Here is an 18,449-nt window from a genome sequence, read left to right on the forward strand (position 1 = left end):
CCCTGGGGTGAGCTCTGTATGAACTTCCTCCGTGGTGCTGGGCAGTTTTATGCTGTTAAGCATCCCCAGCTTACAAATATGTCGCTTATTTTAAAGTGCTTTGCCAGGTTGGCTGTTTGCCGGAGCTTTGCAGGGAAGCAGCAGAACGGCTGCCCAGCAGGCCAGGCCACCTGCAGACACCATTGAATCCCAGCTCTGCCTGCGTCTAAGTCACAGGGGTGGGTACTGGTGGGCCGAGCCCAGAACTTGGAAGAACCTTGGGTTGCATCTTCCACACCCTCCAGCAGTAACTTTGGGGCATTACTTAACCTCTGCATCTGTTTCCTTTTAGTGAAATGTGAGCTTCTGTGTGTCCTTCCTGGGGGACCAGTGAGGATGGAACGGGAAAGCGCCTTGTGTGTTTGGAACACGTGCTGGTCCTCCCTCCCCCTTCCCTTCCCTGTCTCCCTTCCTTCGACCGTCCTTCCTAGCCCCGGGAGCACTAGCTTTCGTGGCCAGAGCCTTGAGCCCTGCCTGGGTCAGGGTTCTGGCCAGTGGGAGGATGGAGGACCCCAAAGGGAGTGAGATGTGGGGTGGTCGGGACACTGGGAAGGGACCAGGGCCCCCTACACTCATCGCTGTCCCATCTCCCAGCCCTGCTCTGTCTGTCTGTGTTTGTCTCCTGGGCCTGCAGTAAGAAATGACCACAAACTGGGTGGTAATTTACTCTCCCCCAGTTGTAGAGGCCAGAAGCCTGAAATCAGCGTGTTGGCAATTCTGCCTCTTTCCGCTTCTGGGGGCTCCTGTTCCTTGGCTTGAAGCAGCATCACTCCAGTCTCTTCCTGTGTCCTCACATGGCCTTCTTCCCTGTGTGTCTGCCAGATCTCCCTCTGCATCTCTCCTGCAAGGACACCTGTCGTTGGATTTAGACCCTCAATCCAGGATGGTCTCCTCACCTTGACATCCTTCACTTACATCCGCAAAGACCCTTTTGCCAAATAGGTTCACGTTCACAGGTGCTGGAGCTTAGCACGTGGACGCAGCTTTGGGTGGGCGCACAGTTCATCCCACTACACTGTCCCTTTTGGGCAGCCACCGTGGGCCCAGACCTGAACCCACCCTAACTGAGGAACAGCAGAGAGAGATGGGGGAGAGGAAGGTGAGGGTGGTCTCAGGAAGGGTCATGGGTTTGCTTGAGAGCGAGGAAGGAGGGTGAACCAGCAACTACTGCCCTCGCTTCACAGATGACACGTGAGGGAACAGAGGTCCGGTTAGTTTGCTGTTTCATAGACTCAATAATCAGGTGATAAGCATGATAGAGAATGAAGGCGCCTCCAAAAAGCTTATCAGATTATAGATTTCTTTCTCTGTGTTTTTTCTCTCTTTTTCAAAATGAAAATTGCTTTATCAATTACATTATAAAATAAGACCATGGGGCTTCCCTGGTGGCGCAGTGGTTGGGAGTCTGCCTGCCGATGCAGGGAACACGGGTTCGTGCCCCGGTCCGGGAAGATCCCACATGCCGCGGAGCGGCTGGGCCCGTGAGCCATGGCCGCTGAGCCAGTGCGTCCGGAACCTGTGCTCCGCAACGGGAGAGGCCACAGCAGTGAGAGGCCCGTGTACCGCAAAAAAAAAAAAAAAAAAAAAAAAAAGACCATGAAAGAAACAATATATGTTCATTCTTCAATTTTTAGACAATTGAAAAGGTAAAAAGAAAAGAGTAAAAGTCACCCCCAAACTCCACCCCCTACTGACACCTGTGGTCGACATTATGGCCTGTTTCCTTCCAGACATTTTTCTGGGCATGTAGAAGTGGGGTCCTCTACTGCTGACTCTCTCACCCATTCCGCACCAGGAAACAGTCCTGAGTCACCCTTAGCAGCTTTCGGGAGCCCAGCAGATGGCTGGCCCCTAGTGTTTGACCTTGTTCCGTACTCGGACACGAGGCTCTCTCCGGTTTCACTATTGTGAGCGGGGCAAGCGGTCTTGGCCGCAGATGGCAGCGCCCTTGCCAACGCAGACCCCGACAGCAGTCTTCTTTCACTTTTAAAACCTTTGCATCCAGGGGCTTCCCTGGCGGTCCAGTGGTTAGGACTCGGCGCTTTCACTGCAGGGGGCACAGGTTTGATTCCCAGCTGGGGAACTGAGATCCCGCAAGCCGTGCATGGCGGCCAAAAAACTAAACTAAACTAAAACCTTTGCATCTGTCTGAGAGCGGGGGGAGACGAGTCCTGGGTGCTGACCGCTGGCTCTCCTCATGTCCCAGGCCATGTTCGAGCTGGTGACGTCCGAGGCCTCCTACTACAAAAGCCTGAACCTGCTGGTGTCCCACTTCATGGAGAACGAGCGCCTGAAGAAGATCCTGCACCCGTCCGAGGCGCACATCCTCTTCTCCAACGTGCTGGACGTCATGGCCGTCAGCGAGCGGTGAGCCTCCGCCCCGGCCCTCGTGGGGCCCCTTCCTGTCCCTCCTCCTCGCCTGGGGCACGTCCGGGGCTGGTGGCACTGCCTGTTAACTCTGGCTTCTCTGCTTTTGTATGTTTGAGATTTTCTGTAATAAGATATAACTAAATACATAGATCCAAAGATCTCCCAGCAGCGAGGCCCGTTGCGTCCCCCTGGACAGGACGGCTGCCTGCAGGTCCCTCCTGGCCACGCAGGTGCTCCATGTGTCTCCCACACTCAGGCACATCAGTGGCGAGTGTCACGACCTGGTCCGGGGGTGTCCGTGTGAGCTTCTCTTTATCCTGACCTCACAAGGCCCTGGCTTGGTGCGTGCGGGGCCTGAGACCCTCTGAGGGCCAACGCGGAGCACGGTCCTGGATTTCCACTTTCTCGTCTCTGGTTGCGTGGTGTTTGCAAGAGTGCGTGGAGGTGGCGATTGGGACTGTACTTCTTTTGCCTAAAGAAGGATGGGATGGGCTTAAGTGGAGGAGGAATAGACATCTATTGACTGATTATTGCAAAGAAGAAATGAACTCCAGTCATGCTGTTAGGATAAAAGATCCATTTACCCTTTTCACTGTAGCCTGGGGAGGTTTGCAGCTAAAAGTGCAGAACTCAGCTTTTATGAGCTGGTCCGTCCCCGCCTGTTCAGATGTGAAACAGCACGCACGCAGCAGCAAACCCACACCCGTGTGTGGCTCTCCATGGACCCTCCCGAGTCGGTCCCCCTCCACGTGGACACCCCACCTTTCCGTTTGCAGCCCCCAGATCCTCGTGGCAGCCCCCCACCCGGTAGGCTCAGGAGGGCGAGAGCTGACTGAGACCAGAGCAGCCTCGGAGACCCCTCGGTCTCTGCCGCTCACCCCCACTGGGGGAGGGGTGTCTATTTATTTTTGTATTTATTTATATTTTATTATGGAAAATCCCAAACATGCAGAAGTAGAGACGCGTGTCACGAGCCCACACTTCAGCATCTAGGTTCTGCCACGGGATCATTCTGAAGCAGATCCCCATCGTCAGCTCACTTCCACTGTAATCGCATCAGAATGGATGTAAAAGATGAGGTCTCTCCCTTTTAAAAATGCTCCTGATGTCACTACCCACCTCAAAAACTGAACAAGTAATTCCGTGATGTGACGGAACGTGCCCCCCTTGCTGGGACCTCCTCCTGTCGTGTCGGTTGGTTTGGTGGAGACGTGTCCCGAGTCTCCGCAGCCAGCCACCCCTAACCCAGCCGCTGCCCGCTGCAGCTTTCTCTTGGAGCTGGAGCGCAGGATGGAGGAGAACATCGTCATCTCAGACGTGTGCGACATTGTGTACCTCTACGCCGCCGACCACTTCTCCGTCTACATCACCTACGTCAGCAACCAGACCTACCAGGAGAGGACCTACAAGCAGCTGCTGTGAGTATGGCTGGGCGGCGGGGCCATCGCGCAGGCGTGGCCCCGGCGGCCCCCTCCTCTTGTGCTGACACTGAACTGTGGTCCCTGGGTCTCTGCTTTCCCAGGACAGCATCCAACTCCGGCACGTTCTGGGGCTTTCGGTGTCACTAGGGAAATGTTGACCCCGGGACAGTCAGCCATGGCGCCCACTGGACCTGTGTCCAGATGGCCGTGCAGAGCTCTGTGAGGTTTAGAAAAGGGAGCTTGAGGCCAAGAGGACAACTCGAGGCCCAAGACGGCAGGAAAGTGGTTTGAACTAGAGACAAGGCAAGGGTTGCGGGGAGGGAGTCTTTTTGGTGGTTCTCCAGCAAAGCGCTTGAATTTACTAATCTGCCCATTTTGTAAACTTTCTTGGGGTTTCCGTTGATGAGAGAGTTTTTTAATTAACTTCCCTCTTTTGAATTCTTCACATGTCTGTACCACGTTTCAACCACAGTTTAACCAGTGATATGTTCTTAGCACACTCATGGGCACCAAAGGGCTCTCCGAGTAGTGACCTCTGGACGTGATGCTTCGTTGGGTCTTTCCATCAAGCCGTGTAGTTCACTGGGGATGTTTTAAAGTTTGAGTCTTCAGGGGTTTGGGTATTTTACATTTGGGGTTTGAAACTGGGATTTGAGGGAATCGGGATGCCGGTTTTGAGGACGAACATTGAGAAGACAATCACACAGGAGAATAGGATTCTAGACGTTGCAGTGCCCAGGGGTCCACTGGTGTGGCCCATGAGAGCAGACTCTCTGGGCCTGAGTGCTATTTCCCTAATGACGGGCAGTCCAGGGCCCGCGTCTGATCTCCAGCAGTGGTTCCCACTGCCCAGCCCGTCTGCAGACGAGACATCCCCACCTGGCAGGAGTAGCACAGGTTCTCCCTGCAGCCGTCTCCAGCCTGCTGCCTGCTCCTGTCATTACGTGGGTTTACCTTGCCACCGTTTCCTGCTGGGTAAATCATCGAATTCTGCGTCTGATTCATAGTCTTGGCCACACAAGGAATTCTTGCCCTCCCACACACAGCATATTTTGTTTTGCTAAGTCTTCATGGGCCTGGCATGTGAAGTCACTATTGTTATTTGATTTGTACATGAACAGTTTATTTTCCATTAAAAAAAAAGAGAGAGAAGAGAAGAAATCAATGCGTTTTCTGTGCCTGTGGGCTGTGTGGTTCTTAGTGGGCTGAGGACGGGGAGGAACCCCCTCCGATTTGCGCCTCCCATGAGCCAGAGACCTACTCTCTTGTCTGTTTCCCCAGCCAGGAGAAGGCAGCCTTTCGGGAGCTGATCGCGCAGCTGGAGCTGGACCCCAAGTGCAGGGGGCTGCCCCTCTCCTCCTTCCTCATCCTGCCTTTCCAGAGGATCACGCGCCTCAAGCTGTTGGTCCAGGTACCAGCCTCTCTCTCCCCTGACACACGCTTCTCCTGCTGCAGGCTGTTTCCTTTGGTCATTCCAGGCTGGCTTTCTATTTCCAGAAGTCCATTTGTTCCACAAATCCTAATTAAGCTCCTACTGTGTGCCAAGCAGTGGGGGACTCAGCCCCCGCTTCCACAGAGCCACACTCTGGGGAAGGGTGGGGAGAGATACACACACACACACACACACACAACCAGGAAGTGGTCATGGCTGAGGACGGTGAAACAGAGTGACATGATGGTGGTGACTGCCCACTGCCAGTCGGGGGATCAGGAAAGACTCGGCTGAGTGACATTTAAGCTAAGACTTGGCTGACAGGGAGGAGCCATTCATCTGACAGGGAGCTGCTTATGCAAAGGCACTGGGGCAGCAAGGTTCACAGACGGGGCGGCCAGCGGTGAGCTGGGGGAACATGATGGGAATGGGTGTGCAGATGTGGGCAGAGGCTGATCAGGGGCCTAAGGAGCCAGGTAAACATTGGGTTCTATCCTCAATGTGATGGGCAGTCATTCCATCTAGTTGACGCTGGTAAGAGCTCAGAGCAGCTGCCGTGTGGAGGGTGTCAGGCAGGAGGGCCAGAGTGGAAATGGGAGAAGGGGTTAAGGAGCAATTCAAGAAAGAAAGGTGGGTTCGTGAAGCCTGGGGTGGGAGATCCTGGAGGGAAATCAGTGAACTGAGCTGTGCACTTGCTACTGTGAAGAGAAAGGGAAGGAGACTCTTCAGTTTGAGCGGCTCAGGTGATGGTGCTGTTTCCCGAGATGAGGAAGGCGGGGTTCAGTGTTGGACCAGCTGAGCTTGGGAGGACTTTGAGCCATTGCACATCCAAGTTTAAAGTCAAAGGGAGAAGTCAGGGTGCGAGCCCTACGGCATCAAGGTGGTATTTAATAGGAGAGACCACCAAGGATGGAGAGAAAGGCGTCCCAAGACCCAGCCTTGGGACATCGTGCCCGAGAAGGAACGCAGCGAGGGAAGAGGCAGGCCAAGAGAGCTGGAGTCAGGGGAGCCTGTGGAGGGTGAGATTTCCCGAAAGGGCGTCTGCAAGAGTCAGGCTCCAAGCAAGACAGGGCGGAGAGCCCTTGTGCCTGCCGCATGCTGGTGGGTAGAGGGAGCCCCCGGGCCACCAGGCAGATGAAGTGGGTGGTGTGAATCCTGCTGTGGCTCAGAAAGGAATGGGCTGAGATGCTGACCTGTGACCCACAGTTAGGGGAGGTCAGAGGTCAAACAGGCGGGAGGCCAAAGGCCATGGGCAGCTAGTTCCACAGGAGAAGGGCAGTGTCGGAAAGGAGAGGTCGGAGGCTGGGAGGAAGGGGCTCTCGGAGTCCAAGGACCAAAGAAACCCGAGTCCAAAGAAGCCCAGACAGGGGGCAGTGGGGGGAGGTGCATGGCACGGTGGGAGAACAGCTGGGACCAGCCCACGTCATAGGACGCTGCGACTGAAGGAGTTGCATGTGAATTTTTTAAACTTGGAAACAATGAAACAGAAGACAGTAACATTTCCTAATTATGCAGAGAAAAAAATTTATAGGAAAAGAGTATATAGTGATATATTAAAAATCTTAACTTCTGGATGATAAAAACCAACAGAACTAAGATCAAGACCTATCTTAATGTTGTCACGAGGAGAACGGTGGCATGGGGTGGGGGGTGCAAGCAGGGGGACTGAGGTTCAGAGGCAGCGTGTCTGAGGGGTGAATGTGGGCGGGGTGCTCCAGGTAGACCCGCCAGTTACCGCAGGAGGTAGGGAGGGGCCCACCAGAGAGGAGGCCAGTGTGGAGGGCTTGTGCACCAGGCTGAAGAAGCCACACCATCCTCTGCCTGAGGCCAGGAGCAGGACCTGGTCAGATAGGGTTTTATCCCAAGAGAAAAGGTGGAGCCTGAGCCGTCCTGTTCGCTGAGAGATGGATTTGGGAGTCGGGGGATGGTTACAGGCAGGGTTGGTGACCCCATGTTGGTGGGGGGGAGGGTAAGGAGGCATCGGAGCTGACTGCGTGTGTCTGGCTTGGCTGGCAGGCAGAGGCGGGGCAGGTGACCGCACAGGGGAGGCTGGGGGCCTGCAGCTGAGGGACGTCCAGAGGCGGGAGGGATCTGGGTCTGGTCTGGAGCTCAGGAGAGAGTGGAAAGGATGCCCAGCATCCTGGTGTCTGGCTGGCAGCAGGTGGCTGGGGACGTTTGTGCCACCACATGGGGCAGCTGGGGGGAGGTGAGCTGTGCTCAGATGCACCCAAACCTCTTCACGGAATGAGAGCAGATCAGAAATATGGGCACGGGAGAACTGTGAGGCAGAAACCAATGCAAACGTTGTAATTTACAGGCGAAACTAAAGAAAACCCAACCACTGGAAAACAGACATTTTTATCAATAAGACCAGAGTTAACGAAGCCTCGGGGTCGTTGCTACTTGGCTTCAAATGGCAGTCCCACTGATGCTGCTGCAGACATTGAGCTCCCCTCGGGGACAGCCAGCCCCGAGCGACCCTTCCCTCCCTGTCGGGCCGCGCCCTCCCCCTTCCCCAGCGCACTTGGTTGCCCCCTTTGCTTCGGTCTTCGCTGTAAGGAGACTGGGGCTCGGGTTTGGCCCTCGTAGTTAGTCCTCGTGCAGACCTTGACTTGTGGTTACCAGCTTAGAGCCGAGCAAGGCTTGTGCGCGATGCTCGGCCCTCGGCTGGTGGAAGGTTCCCCCGCCCTCAGTCCGTAACCGGTGGGGCTCTTTGCTCCGGGGTGTTGCAGCAACACAAGGCTGTTTGGACCAGTGCGGCAGGGAGGCTGCCACTGCCAAAGGGGGCGGAGAGGGGAGGAATGGCTGTACGTGATGAAACTAAATGCAGACTTTGTCTGTGCTCAGAACATACTGAAGAGGGTGGAAGAGAGATCTGAGCGGGAAGGCACTGCCTTGGGGGCCCACAAGGAACTGGAGCTGGTGAGTTGTGCTTCCTCTTTCCACATTTCCCCATCAGCTGTCTTCCTCCTCTAGACCCGCCTTCCTGTCCTGCCCCCTCCTGTGCCGGTGCATCTCTGGAAGATGCAAATTCATTTTAATAGTTAGCAATCCAGAGAAGTCACTGGGTCCAAAAAAATAAGTCGGGTGGGCTTCCTCCTCACCCCAGGCTGCTGACGTGCGGGGTGGACCAGGCCGGCCGGGCGCTCTTGACCTGCAGACATGTTCATGGACCCTCCCGCCAACCCCGCTCTGTGGCCACCCACAGGCCCAGGCACTCCCCTCAGCAGCCCTCGGAGGCCCCACGCTTGTCCTTACCTGTTTCCAGTGTCAAAAGCCATGGCTCCGGGCTTCCCTGGTGGCGCAGTGGTTGAGAGTCCGCCTGCCGATGCAGGGGACGTAGGTTCGTGCCCCGGTCCGGGAAGATCCCACACGCCACGGAGCGGCTGCGCCCGTGAGCCATGGCCGCTGAGCCTGCACGTCAGGAGCCTGTGCTCCGCAACGGGAGAGGCGACAACGGTGAGAAGCCCACGTACCGCAGAAAAAAGAAAAAAAAAAAAGCCATGGCTCTTGCCTCCCTTGCCGCGCTCTGAGGCCGGCTCTGGCTCTTCTTGGGCCCTGCTGCAGCTCTGCCCTGTGCACCTCTCCGACCCCCCGATCCCGCTTCTCCCGGCCCTCGAGCTGCACCTCTCCTATCCCTGAGAGAGGACTCCCCGGCCCTGCCAAGCCTGGGCTCTTCCTGCCCAGGAGTGGAGAAAGCATCTCCGCTCCCGAGGATCCTCCTGGAAGCTGCCAGCAGAGCAGGGGCTGTGCGGGAGGGGTCAGTGAATGTGTCTGTTCCCACATGTTTGCCTTAAAGCAGCGCTGTCTCGTGTGTTTGGCTCCAGTGTGTCCGCTGGAGCTGCGAGCCCACTCCTGGCAGCCGTGCAGGGGCCACTCTGTCGTGCCGGTGACCCTGAAACGGACGAGAGCCTGGTGTTGGGAAGTCCTTTCCACTTAGTGTACCAGTGGCGGTAGCTTAGTAAAAGGACCAGCCCAGTGGGCGTCAGGTGGTGGTGGTTCTAAGCCACGTGGAGCCACATGAAGCCATGAGGACTTTGTCGCTTAATACAGTCTTTTCCCCCCAGGGGCCTCTCCTCGCATCCCTCAGTCAGGCCAGTTGGCCTCCAAAATCCTCCTGGCAATTATACCCTTTGGATACTGGGAAAAACAGCACTCTTCTCCCAGCCTAGCTGGGGAAAGCCTGGAGCCTCGAGCAGGCTGGTCAGGGAGGGTCAGTGACCTGCCAGCCAGGCTGCATCTCTCGGGACCCTCTGCCCACCCCTGGAACGCACACACCTGATCAGGTGGGAGCTTCATCCTGGCCCCCACTGGGCAGCCGGCCACACTGGGCCCCAAGGGGTCTCAGGGCACCAGCACGTGTTTTCTGTTTTCAAGTTCTTTTCTGCTTTCATCTCCTTTTCATTTCCCAGGTATACACTTGCTTCTCATTATTTACCTTTTTTTAATAAAGGTGGGTTTTTTCCCTTAATTTATAAAAATGATGCTGAATACAAACAAGTCCACAAACTGTTCATAAGCAAAAAAAGAGGGTAAAGGTCAGCAGTTCTCCCACGCCCCACTGCCAGCAGGCTGGTGCCTGCCCTTCCAGACCCCTCTCCAAACAAACGCCTGCACACACAACTGTATTCTTTGCAGATGGGCTTGTGCTTTATGAGCTGGCTTTTCCCTCCATTTTAGTGCATGTAAAATTATTGCACTTCTTCATGATTTCAGAGTACAGGGTTATGTGGATTTATGAGCGTTAATCAACCCCTGTTGATGGACATTTAGGTTGAGGACAGTTTTTCTTGCTCTGAACGCCACTGCAGGAGACATCCTAGTAGGCACGTCTTTGGGCTCGTTCCTAAATGCTGCGTGCCTGCTGGGTGCCGGGCCCTGTTCTAGATCCTGTGCAGATATCACCTCTCGGATTGAGTCCCCAGAAGTCCCAGAAAATGTGGTTTCATTCGGCCCCTTGGTACCTGGCTTGCCTCCCAGGAAGGTGGGGGTACTCTGTGCTTTCCCCACAGTGTGTGACGGATCCTGATCCCCAGACCTTGGGCATTTCCAGTCTGACAGATGAGAAAGGACGTCTTCTGGTCGAAATTTGCTCTCTTAGGTGACATGAGGGGTTGGCATCGATGTATGTGTTCTCTGGAGTTCACGTCCCAGCAAAGACAAGGCCCTGATTTTCTGCACTGGAACTGAGACCCAGCTGAGACTGACCAGCTGTGGCCTGAGTGGGCCGAAGGAAGTGGTCAGAGACAGCTGGCTGCGGATGGCCTGACGTGTCCTCCTTCTCATCCCAGGTGGTAAAAGCATGCAACGAAGGCGTCAGGAAAATGAGCCGCACGGAGCAAATGATCAGCATTCAGAAGAAGATGGAGTTTAAGATCAAGGTGAGCCCATGCCCAGCCATGTGTCCCCACCCCAGCCCGGCTGTCCTGGAGCATTGGGCACTGGCCGGGCTCGCTGAATGGCTGCCCTTGGGTCTCAGCACAGCATCACCTCCACGGAGACCTTCCCTGACCCCTTAGCTGAAGGCCCCACCTGCCCCCAGTCACCGGGCCTTCACATTGGCCTAGACCAGGGGTCCCCAACCCCCAGGCCGCGGACCGGTAATGGTCTGCAGTCTGTTAGGAACCGGGCCGCACAGCAGGAGGTGAGCTGTGGGTGAGCGAGCGAAGCTTCATCTGTATTTACAGCCGCTCCCCATGGCCCCCCATGGCTCCCCATCACTCCCCATCGCCCCCCATGGGTCGCCATTGCTCCTCATCACTCCCCACCGCTCCCCATGGCTCCCCACTGCCCCCATCACCCCCCATCGCCCCCCATGGGTCCCCATCACTCCCCATCGCCCCCCATGGGTCCCCACCGCTCCCCATTGCCCCCCATGGCCCCCCATGGTTCCCCATCGCCCCCCATCGCCCCCCATGGCCCCCCATGGCTCCCCATCGCTCCCCATCGCCCCCCATGGGTCCCCATCGCTCCCCATCGCCCCCCATGGGTCCCCATCGCTCCCCATGGCCCCCATCACCCCCCATGGCTCCCCATCACTCCCCATCGCCCCCAATGGGTCCCCATCGCCCCCAATCGCCCCCCATGGCTCCCCATTGCACCCCATCTCCCCCCATGGGTCCCCATCACCCCCCATCGCTCCCCATGGCTCCCCATCGCACCCCATCACCCCCCCCATGGCTCCCCATGGCTCCCCATTGCCCCCATCTCCCCCCATGGCTCCCCATCGCACCCCATCTCCCCCCATGGCTCCCCATCGCACCCCATCACCCCCATGGCTCCCCATCGCACCCCATCACCCCCCATGGCTCCCATCACACCCCATCGCCCCCCATGGCTCCCCATCACACCCTATCACCCCCATCACCTCCCATGGCTCCGCATCGCCCCCCATCATCCCCCATCGCTCGCACTACCGCCTGAACCATCCCCCCGCCCCCCACCCCCGTCTGTAGAAAAGTTGTCTTCCACAAAACCAGCCCCTGGTGCCAAAACGGTTGGGAACTGCTGGCCTAGACTGTCTCCTGCAGGGAGTCGGGAGCCGCCTGCTCTCACTTACTGGCTGTGTGACCTTGTACAGTCAGCTCACATGAAGAATGTGACATGGACTGCTCCAGGGATTCTTAAATGTGGGCGATTTGAAAATCTGACGGAAGTTACCGACCTTTTCCCCAACTCTGTGTAAAGCTGCAGGCATTAGTGACCCTAAGGGCCCTGAGGGCTTGGGTTTCTGGGGTTTGGGGCACATGAGCGCACGGTACCTGCCGAGGGTCCCTGAGGTCATGCTAGGTTTGGGAGCTGAGCCCCAGCTGAGGACGCAGACCTCCGGGCCCCCCACGGAGTTCCACCTGCAGGCCGCGTGCTGGGTGCTGGGTGCTGGGTGCCTGCCCCGGAGCCATAGTGTGGAGACCTGCCGGCCCAGTGTCCTCGCCCCGTGGGACCCAGTTCTCCCCTCTCTCCTGTGAACTTGGCCTCTCCTCTGATCCTGCATCACACAGTAGTAGGAGGATGACAACACACACACACACAGAGGCACCCACGTGGACACACTCACACGTGAGTACAGACACGTACAGGACACGTGGACACACTTAGACGTGAGCGCACATACGTAAAAGCACACGCAGATACATAGACAACAGACACACACCTGCCCACTCAGGCGCACGTGCGCATGCGCACACACTCGCCCTTCCCGTGTTTGCCCAGCATCCGTCCGTCCCTCCCACCAGCGCCACGCGCGTCCCGGGCCCAGTGCGGGCCTCACACACCATTACTCGCGGTCGTCACTCCTGTCAGAGCGCGAGGGGAGCCTGGGCGGGGGGCGCGGAGGTGCACAGCCGTTCTGACGCCGTCCACCCCACGCAGTCGGTGCCCATCATCTCCCACTCCCGCTGGCTGCTGAAGCAGGGCGAGCTGCAGCAGATGTCAGGCCCCAAGACATCGCGGACCCTGCGGACCAAGAAACTCTTCCGGGAAATTTACCTCTTCCTCTTTAACGACCTGCTGGTGATCTGCCGGCAGATTCCGGGGTGAGCGGCAGGCAGGAGGGATGGGGGGTCACCACGGCCTGGGGGCGGCGGGCACGGTGCTGCGATGGTGCCAGGCCCTGGACCCGCTTTGAACGCCTGCTCCGTTCTGGTCCAGCCTTGGGCCTTCGGGCAGGTGTATTTCAACGCCCTGAGCTTCCGTTTCCCCTCCGTCTAGCGGGGGCTGTACCCCTAAGGACGTGGAGAGTCCAGCTCAGCGCCTGACGCCTGGGGCGGGCTCGACAGAGCGGCCCCTGCCGTGTCATGGGTGCTGACCCCTCGTCCGCCGTCCACACTGTGCAGGGCGGGGGCTGGGGGTGAGGGGGACAGGCGGTCAGGTGGGGGGCTTCCCGAAGGAGGTGAGGAGTGTCAGCAGTGGGGCCGGCCCCGCTGGCCAGCGTAGAGCATATCCTGGAAATCCGAGCCGCCGCCTCCTCGGGACTGACATGCCTCTGCTGACACCCTCGGTCCCCAGAGACAAGTACCAGGTGTTTGACTCGGCCCCGCGGGGCCTGCTGCGAGTGGAGGAGCTGGAGGACCAGGGCCAGACGCTGGCCAACGTCTTCATCCTGCGGCTGCTCGAGAATGCAGACGACCGGGAGGCCACCTACATGCTGAAGGCGTCCTCTCAGTGAGTGCCCAGCGCCGCTGTCGCCTGCCCGGGTGGTGCGAGGCTCCGGGCTCAGCACACCGCCCGCCCTGTTCCTGTCCTTCCTCCCCCAAGGCCCTGCCGGGAGGGTTTCTGTGCAGTGTTAGCGTCAGGGTGCGGGGCGAGCACGTTGCTGGCTGTGTGTGTGTGTGTGTGTGTTCGTGTTCCCTTGGACGTCAGACTCTGGGCGGGCGCCTCTGTTCTGATGAGTTGTTGTAGAGCCCTTGGGCCCGACCGACCAGTGAACCACTGTTGCTGTGTGGCCTCAGGCCCACCTGCACCTCTGAGCTGCCAGGCCAGCCGCCCTGCAGCCCCTGTGCGGTGCCCAGCACCCCCCAGCCCAGAACTCACAGGTGTCGCCCTGCACATTGCGGTCCAGTTCTGACTGCCTGGGGCAGGGGTGGCGTCAGCCTCTCCCGATTCCACGGGCCATGGCTCAGGGCAGCTGGCAGCTGAGGGCGCGGCTCTGGGTTAACTTTGGGGTATCGTGGGCTCACCCTCACCCACTGACTTTAAAGATGTACCAGGGAGGTTCTATAACACTCCGCCCCCGTCCCGCCGCTGGATTCCCGGCCCCGTCCACGCTGTCCTGCTGCGGCCCTGTGCCAGGCCTGGGACCCAGTGGCCAGCTTGCTGGATGCCTGGCGCAGCGGTTCCCCTCACATGGGGTCCGTTGCTCTGCGGTTGGGGCATTTGTCCTCTTCCCTGTCCCAGGAGCGAGATGAAGCGTTGGATGACCTCGCTGGCCCCCAACCGAAGAACCAAGTTTGTTTCCTTCACATCCCGGCTGCTGGGTAGGTGGCCCACTGGGGAGGGGGCACCCGCCGGGTGGGGCAGGGGAGGGTCCAGGGAGCCTCGTGGCGGCCCTGCCTGTCACAGCTGCGTCAGCCTCGGGGGCCTCTGCACTCCACCTGAAGGGCCTGCGGGGCCGCTGGGAAGACTGCTTCGCCTGCCCGGAGGTCCCTAGCACCCCAGTGCAAGCTTAGTACCCCACGGAGGACACGGGTGTGCCTGAGCTTTGCAAACGTTTTGATGGTTAATGAAGAAATAAAAGCCACTGGGTCATAAGTGACAGAGACCACAAGGAAACCAAGAGGAATTTGGGCCCAGAAGGCAAACGCCAGCGTTCTCTGGGGTGGCCAGTTGTCTGAAAACCTTACAAAATATAAAAAGGCGCAGGTCCAGCTGCCTGATAGAGACGCTGCCATCCTGACCGAGCTCAGCGAGTCCTGACCGTCCCCAAACTGCTCCCAGGGCCCAGCCCAGGACCAAGCAGCTCCTTTTGAAGTGTCAATAAGAGCCCCTCAGGCCTGTTCATCCCTGTATCCACGTACTTTTTGTTCAGAACTCCTGGCGCTTTAACGGCCTTTTCTTCGGAGCCACACACCCCTCCCTCCGACGAGCCCTCTTTCAGTTGCTGCGGGAGTTTGCGTTGTCTCTTGGACAGGCCGCGTGCCCCTGCTAACTGCTGAGGCAGAAGTGGGGGGCCAGGTTTTGCCCGTGTAGGGACCAGGGCAGGTGCCGTGGTGATGAGGACAGGCCGCCCCCCTCTCTCCTCCCTTCAGACTGCCCCCAGGTCCAGTGTGTGCACCCGTACGTGGCCCAGCAGCCGGACGAGCTGACGCTGGATCTGGCCGACATCCTGAACATCCTGGACAAGACAGAGGATGGTGAGGCCCCGGGGCTGGGCGCCTCTCGCACTCGAGGCTCCCTGCCCCACCCCCTCCTGGGGCTCTGCCCCAGCCTGAGGGATGCAGTGGAGAAGCAGACAGAAGAGCCGGCTGAGAGGCGGGCAGAGCCCAGGGCCGCGCTGCCTCTCTGCTCCCGTAGACCGCTTTGCCCCTCGTGGCTTCCACTGGCCTTTCCTCAGCAGAGAGCAGGCATCTCTCCCAGTGCCTCCGCTCTCCTTCCCCGCCGGAGCTGTGAGGTCCACCTTCCCCCACTTAGCATGAGGCCCAGCCAAGCACCTGGCTCCATGTCCCCTTCCCCTCATCCAGCCCTGGCATCAGCCCCCATCACAGTAGGAGGGATGATGGCCAGGAGCACCCTGACCCTGACCCCGTATTTGCAACAAGCTTCCAGATGAGCCTGTGACCACCAGGCTTGTAGCCCCACGTGGGCCAGAGGGCCACCCGCCGGGACTCACGCCCACTCCTGCTGTCGGCGTCAGTGCCAGAGGTTCACTCCCCTCCCCTGAAAGATTGATCCCTTATTTCTACATGAGTTGTTCCTAATCTAAATCCCTAAAAGTGCAGAAAGCATCTCCCTCCAACCCCAGTTCCTCCTCTTTTTCAAGACCCTGGCTGGAAAGTCTCAGGCTGGTGACCTCCAGAGAAGGCCATTTCCCCCCTTCCCAAATCCTAGGGGCTCACCCAGCATTGGGAGAACAGTGGTTCCTGCCTTCCCCCTCCCCCTCCCCCTGCAAAACAGAAACAGCCTGACACCCCTCCCACGTGGCCTGCAGAAGGCACGCCCCTGGCCCTCAGGCCCCAGGTCTTAGCCCTGCCCCAGGACCTGCCAGCAGGACCTGCAGTTAGGGCCCCAGGCCCCCAGCATAGACACTGTGATACGGGGGTGGGGGGTAGAGAGCTAGGGCACTCGGACAGGTCGTGCCAGCCACCCTCGGCTGACCACCCAGCTCCCAGGAGGCTGAGGCTCAGGGAGGGGCTGCCCAACCAGAGGATGACAGTAACATTCAAGGCCAGGGAACCACGCGGTCAGCTACCACCCCACCGGCCCCTCGATGCCTCGTGCTTTTGGGGGTGGCCCCTGCGGTCTCCTGGCCTCACGTGGGGCAGCCTAGGATGGTTGAGAGCTTGGGGGTGAGTTCCAAAGTCAATACCTCCGGGACACGCAGCGGTTCTGCACCCACCCTGTGCACACACCGCGCTCCCCGGGAGGGCAGCACACGCCCAGCTCATGGGGGATAAACAAGGTCTGGGCATTTCCAGCAATGCGTCTGAGGGCAGGGGACCTCTGGAAAGGCCAGCTGGACCCCTGCGTCTCCCTTTCCTCTGCTCCCCACACAGGCCAGGGCGAGGCCCAGCCTGCGCCACTTGGAGAGCTTCTGACCCTCCCCTTCCCCTCCCTACGCAGGGTGGATCTTCGGCGAGCGTCTGCATGACCAGGAGAGAGGCTGGTTCCCCAGCAACATGACTGAGGAGATCTTGAATCCGAAGATTCGGTCCCAGAACCTCAAGGAGTGTTTCCGTGTCCACAAGATGGATGACCCTCAGCGCAGCCAGAATAAGGACCGCAGGAAGCTGGGCAGCCGAAATCGGCAGTGACCCCTGGCCCCCGGCCTGGCCGAGGGATGTGGGTGGGCGGGAGCAGGGCGTGGCGAGCAGCTCCCCAGCGGACAGTGGAAGGGCTCCGCGGGAAGGCCGGCCGCCGCCGCAGGCAGCACGGTGTGACCTGGGGTGCTTTGGCAGGAGTCGCCTCCACCCCTCACCCCTGCTACGTGGTTAGTGCTCATGTGTCTTGGCCCCTCGCTCAAGAACTGCAGAAAAGGTGCCCACGTCTCTCCTTTGCTGCATTTGTAAATGAAAACGTGTATTTTAAACAGTGTTACACCACCTCTTCTTCTTGTCTCCTGGGGGAGCAGACAGAGGACGGGCATGCTCCAGGGCCCTTCTCAGGCACTGAGAGGCCCCAGACCCAGGGTGTCCCTGGCCAAGGGCAGGTGCAAAGGTGATGATGTCATGACCCCTGCACGTGTCCTCTCCCCTGGAAGCTGTTAGAATCGGCCAGGTGCACAGATGGACCACCCTTGCCTGATGAGCTTGACGAGCGTCATCTGGTCTCCGACTCAAAGGACTGAGAGACCAACCGCCTCTGTCCACCCCGCCCCAAGCCTCCGCCAGTCTCTGGCTGCACGGCCAGGCTTGCCTCACGGCCACCAGAGCTTGGCTGAGGGCCCACGCCACCTTTGGCTCCCTGATGGGCTGGATGTAACTCATATCTTCTGGCCCCTTCCGGAGCCCAGGTGTTATAAAGAAATGACTTGGTCACTGCATCCTGTATGGGTTATGGTTCCGAGAAAAGCAAATATCATTTCTGGCTGCATTAAAAGAAGCATCATATATAAAATAAAAGAGACGAAGGTCTACTTCTTATTACCCTTGTGCGCACAAGAATGAGGTGTTTCGGTCTGGCAGGGAGAGAAGAGCCCCCTTCAAGCCCAATGGAGGAGGTGTGTCCCAGGGAAAGGGCTAAGGAGGCTTCCCGTGGAGGAAGAAGCAGCCGGGGTTGGGGCCTCAGGACGGGAGTGGATTTGGACCTCCACTTGTGGAGGAGCTCCAGAAACCGAATAAGCTGTTTGCGGCAGTGGGGGACACCCTTCTGCAGGTTGAGAAGGCAGGTTTGAACACTGTGGGACAGAGGTGTCAGTGGGTGGTGGTCCCGTAAGGGATCGGACCACCAGGTTTGGGACTGCGGCTTCCCACCTGGCCAGTCACTGGCCTGGGACACTTCTTCCCACCTCCAGAGGCGGCAGCCAGTTACCGGAGGCTGCAGCTGGCCCTCGGAGCCACCTGACACCCGGCTCTGTCCTGGAATGTGGAGGGCCTTGAATCCCACCCCGCCCAGCCCTGCCTGCCTGTGGCCATGCCCTTTTTGCCAGGACACACTTAGATTAGGAGCCCAGGATTTAGATCAAGTGGGACGTTGCAGCATCTTCCCACAGGCCACGGCACGGCCCTTGGCGTTCTTGAGACCTCAGACCCTTTGAGAACTGGATGAATCCCTAGAAGATGCATACATATGCAACATGCTGGTCCAACTGGAGAGGGACCCGCCCCGGTCCCAGTGAGGGGCTGATGCTCTTGGGGTCTCCTTGCTGCGACCCCAGGGGGAGTACCTGCACCTGAGTTTCCCAGGAGTGAGGGGATGGGGAGAGGGACCATTTCGGAGTCCCATACTGCTCTTGGCGGGGTGGGGCTGGGGAGGGGAGTCGGTGGTCCTGGCCCTTATCCCGCTTTTCTTTTTGGAGCTAGGAAGCAGCATACTGA

The 18,449-nt window shown here is 58.6% G+C and overlaps 1 protein-coding gene across 2 annotated transcripts in view; it reads left to right on the forward strand.

The window, feature by feature from the left end:
• Positions 1–17,434, forward strand: part of NGEF (neuronal guanine nucleotide exchange factor) — an 80,666-nt gene extending 63,232 nt beyond the window's left edge. For both annotated transcript variants that reach the window (XM_060106434.1, XM_060106435.1), the window contains 10 exons: positions 2,246–2,406; positions 3,675–3,827; positions 5,112–5,241; positions 8,110–8,184; positions 10,554–10,643; positions 12,631–12,794; positions 13,267–13,422; positions 14,155–14,234; positions 15,006–15,110; positions 16,537–17,434. In XM_060106434.1, the coding sequence (XP_059962417.1) occupies positions 2,246–2,406; positions 3,675–3,827; positions 5,112–5,241; positions 8,110–8,184; positions 10,554–10,643; positions 12,631–12,794; positions 13,267–13,422; positions 14,155–14,234; positions 15,006–15,110; positions 16,537–16,727 (1,305 nt within the window). In that variant the 3' untranslated portion in view covers positions 16,728–17,434. The remainder of the gene's footprint in view (positions 1–2,245; positions 2,407–3,674; positions 3,828–5,111; positions 5,242–8,109; positions 8,185–10,553; positions 10,644–12,630; positions 12,795–13,266; positions 13,423–14,154; positions 14,235–15,005; positions 15,111–16,536) is intronic.
• Positions 17,435–18,449: the final 1,015 nt, after the last annotated feature.

This window comes from Mesoplodon densirostris, chromosome 8 (genome assembly GCF_025265405.1).
Source record: "Mesoplodon densirostris isolate mMesDen1 chromosome 8, mMesDen1 primary haplotype, whole genome shotgun sequence".
NCBI classification, from domain to species: domain Eukaryota; kingdom Metazoa; phylum Chordata; class Mammalia; order Artiodactyla; family Ziphiidae; genus Mesoplodon; species Mesoplodon densirostris.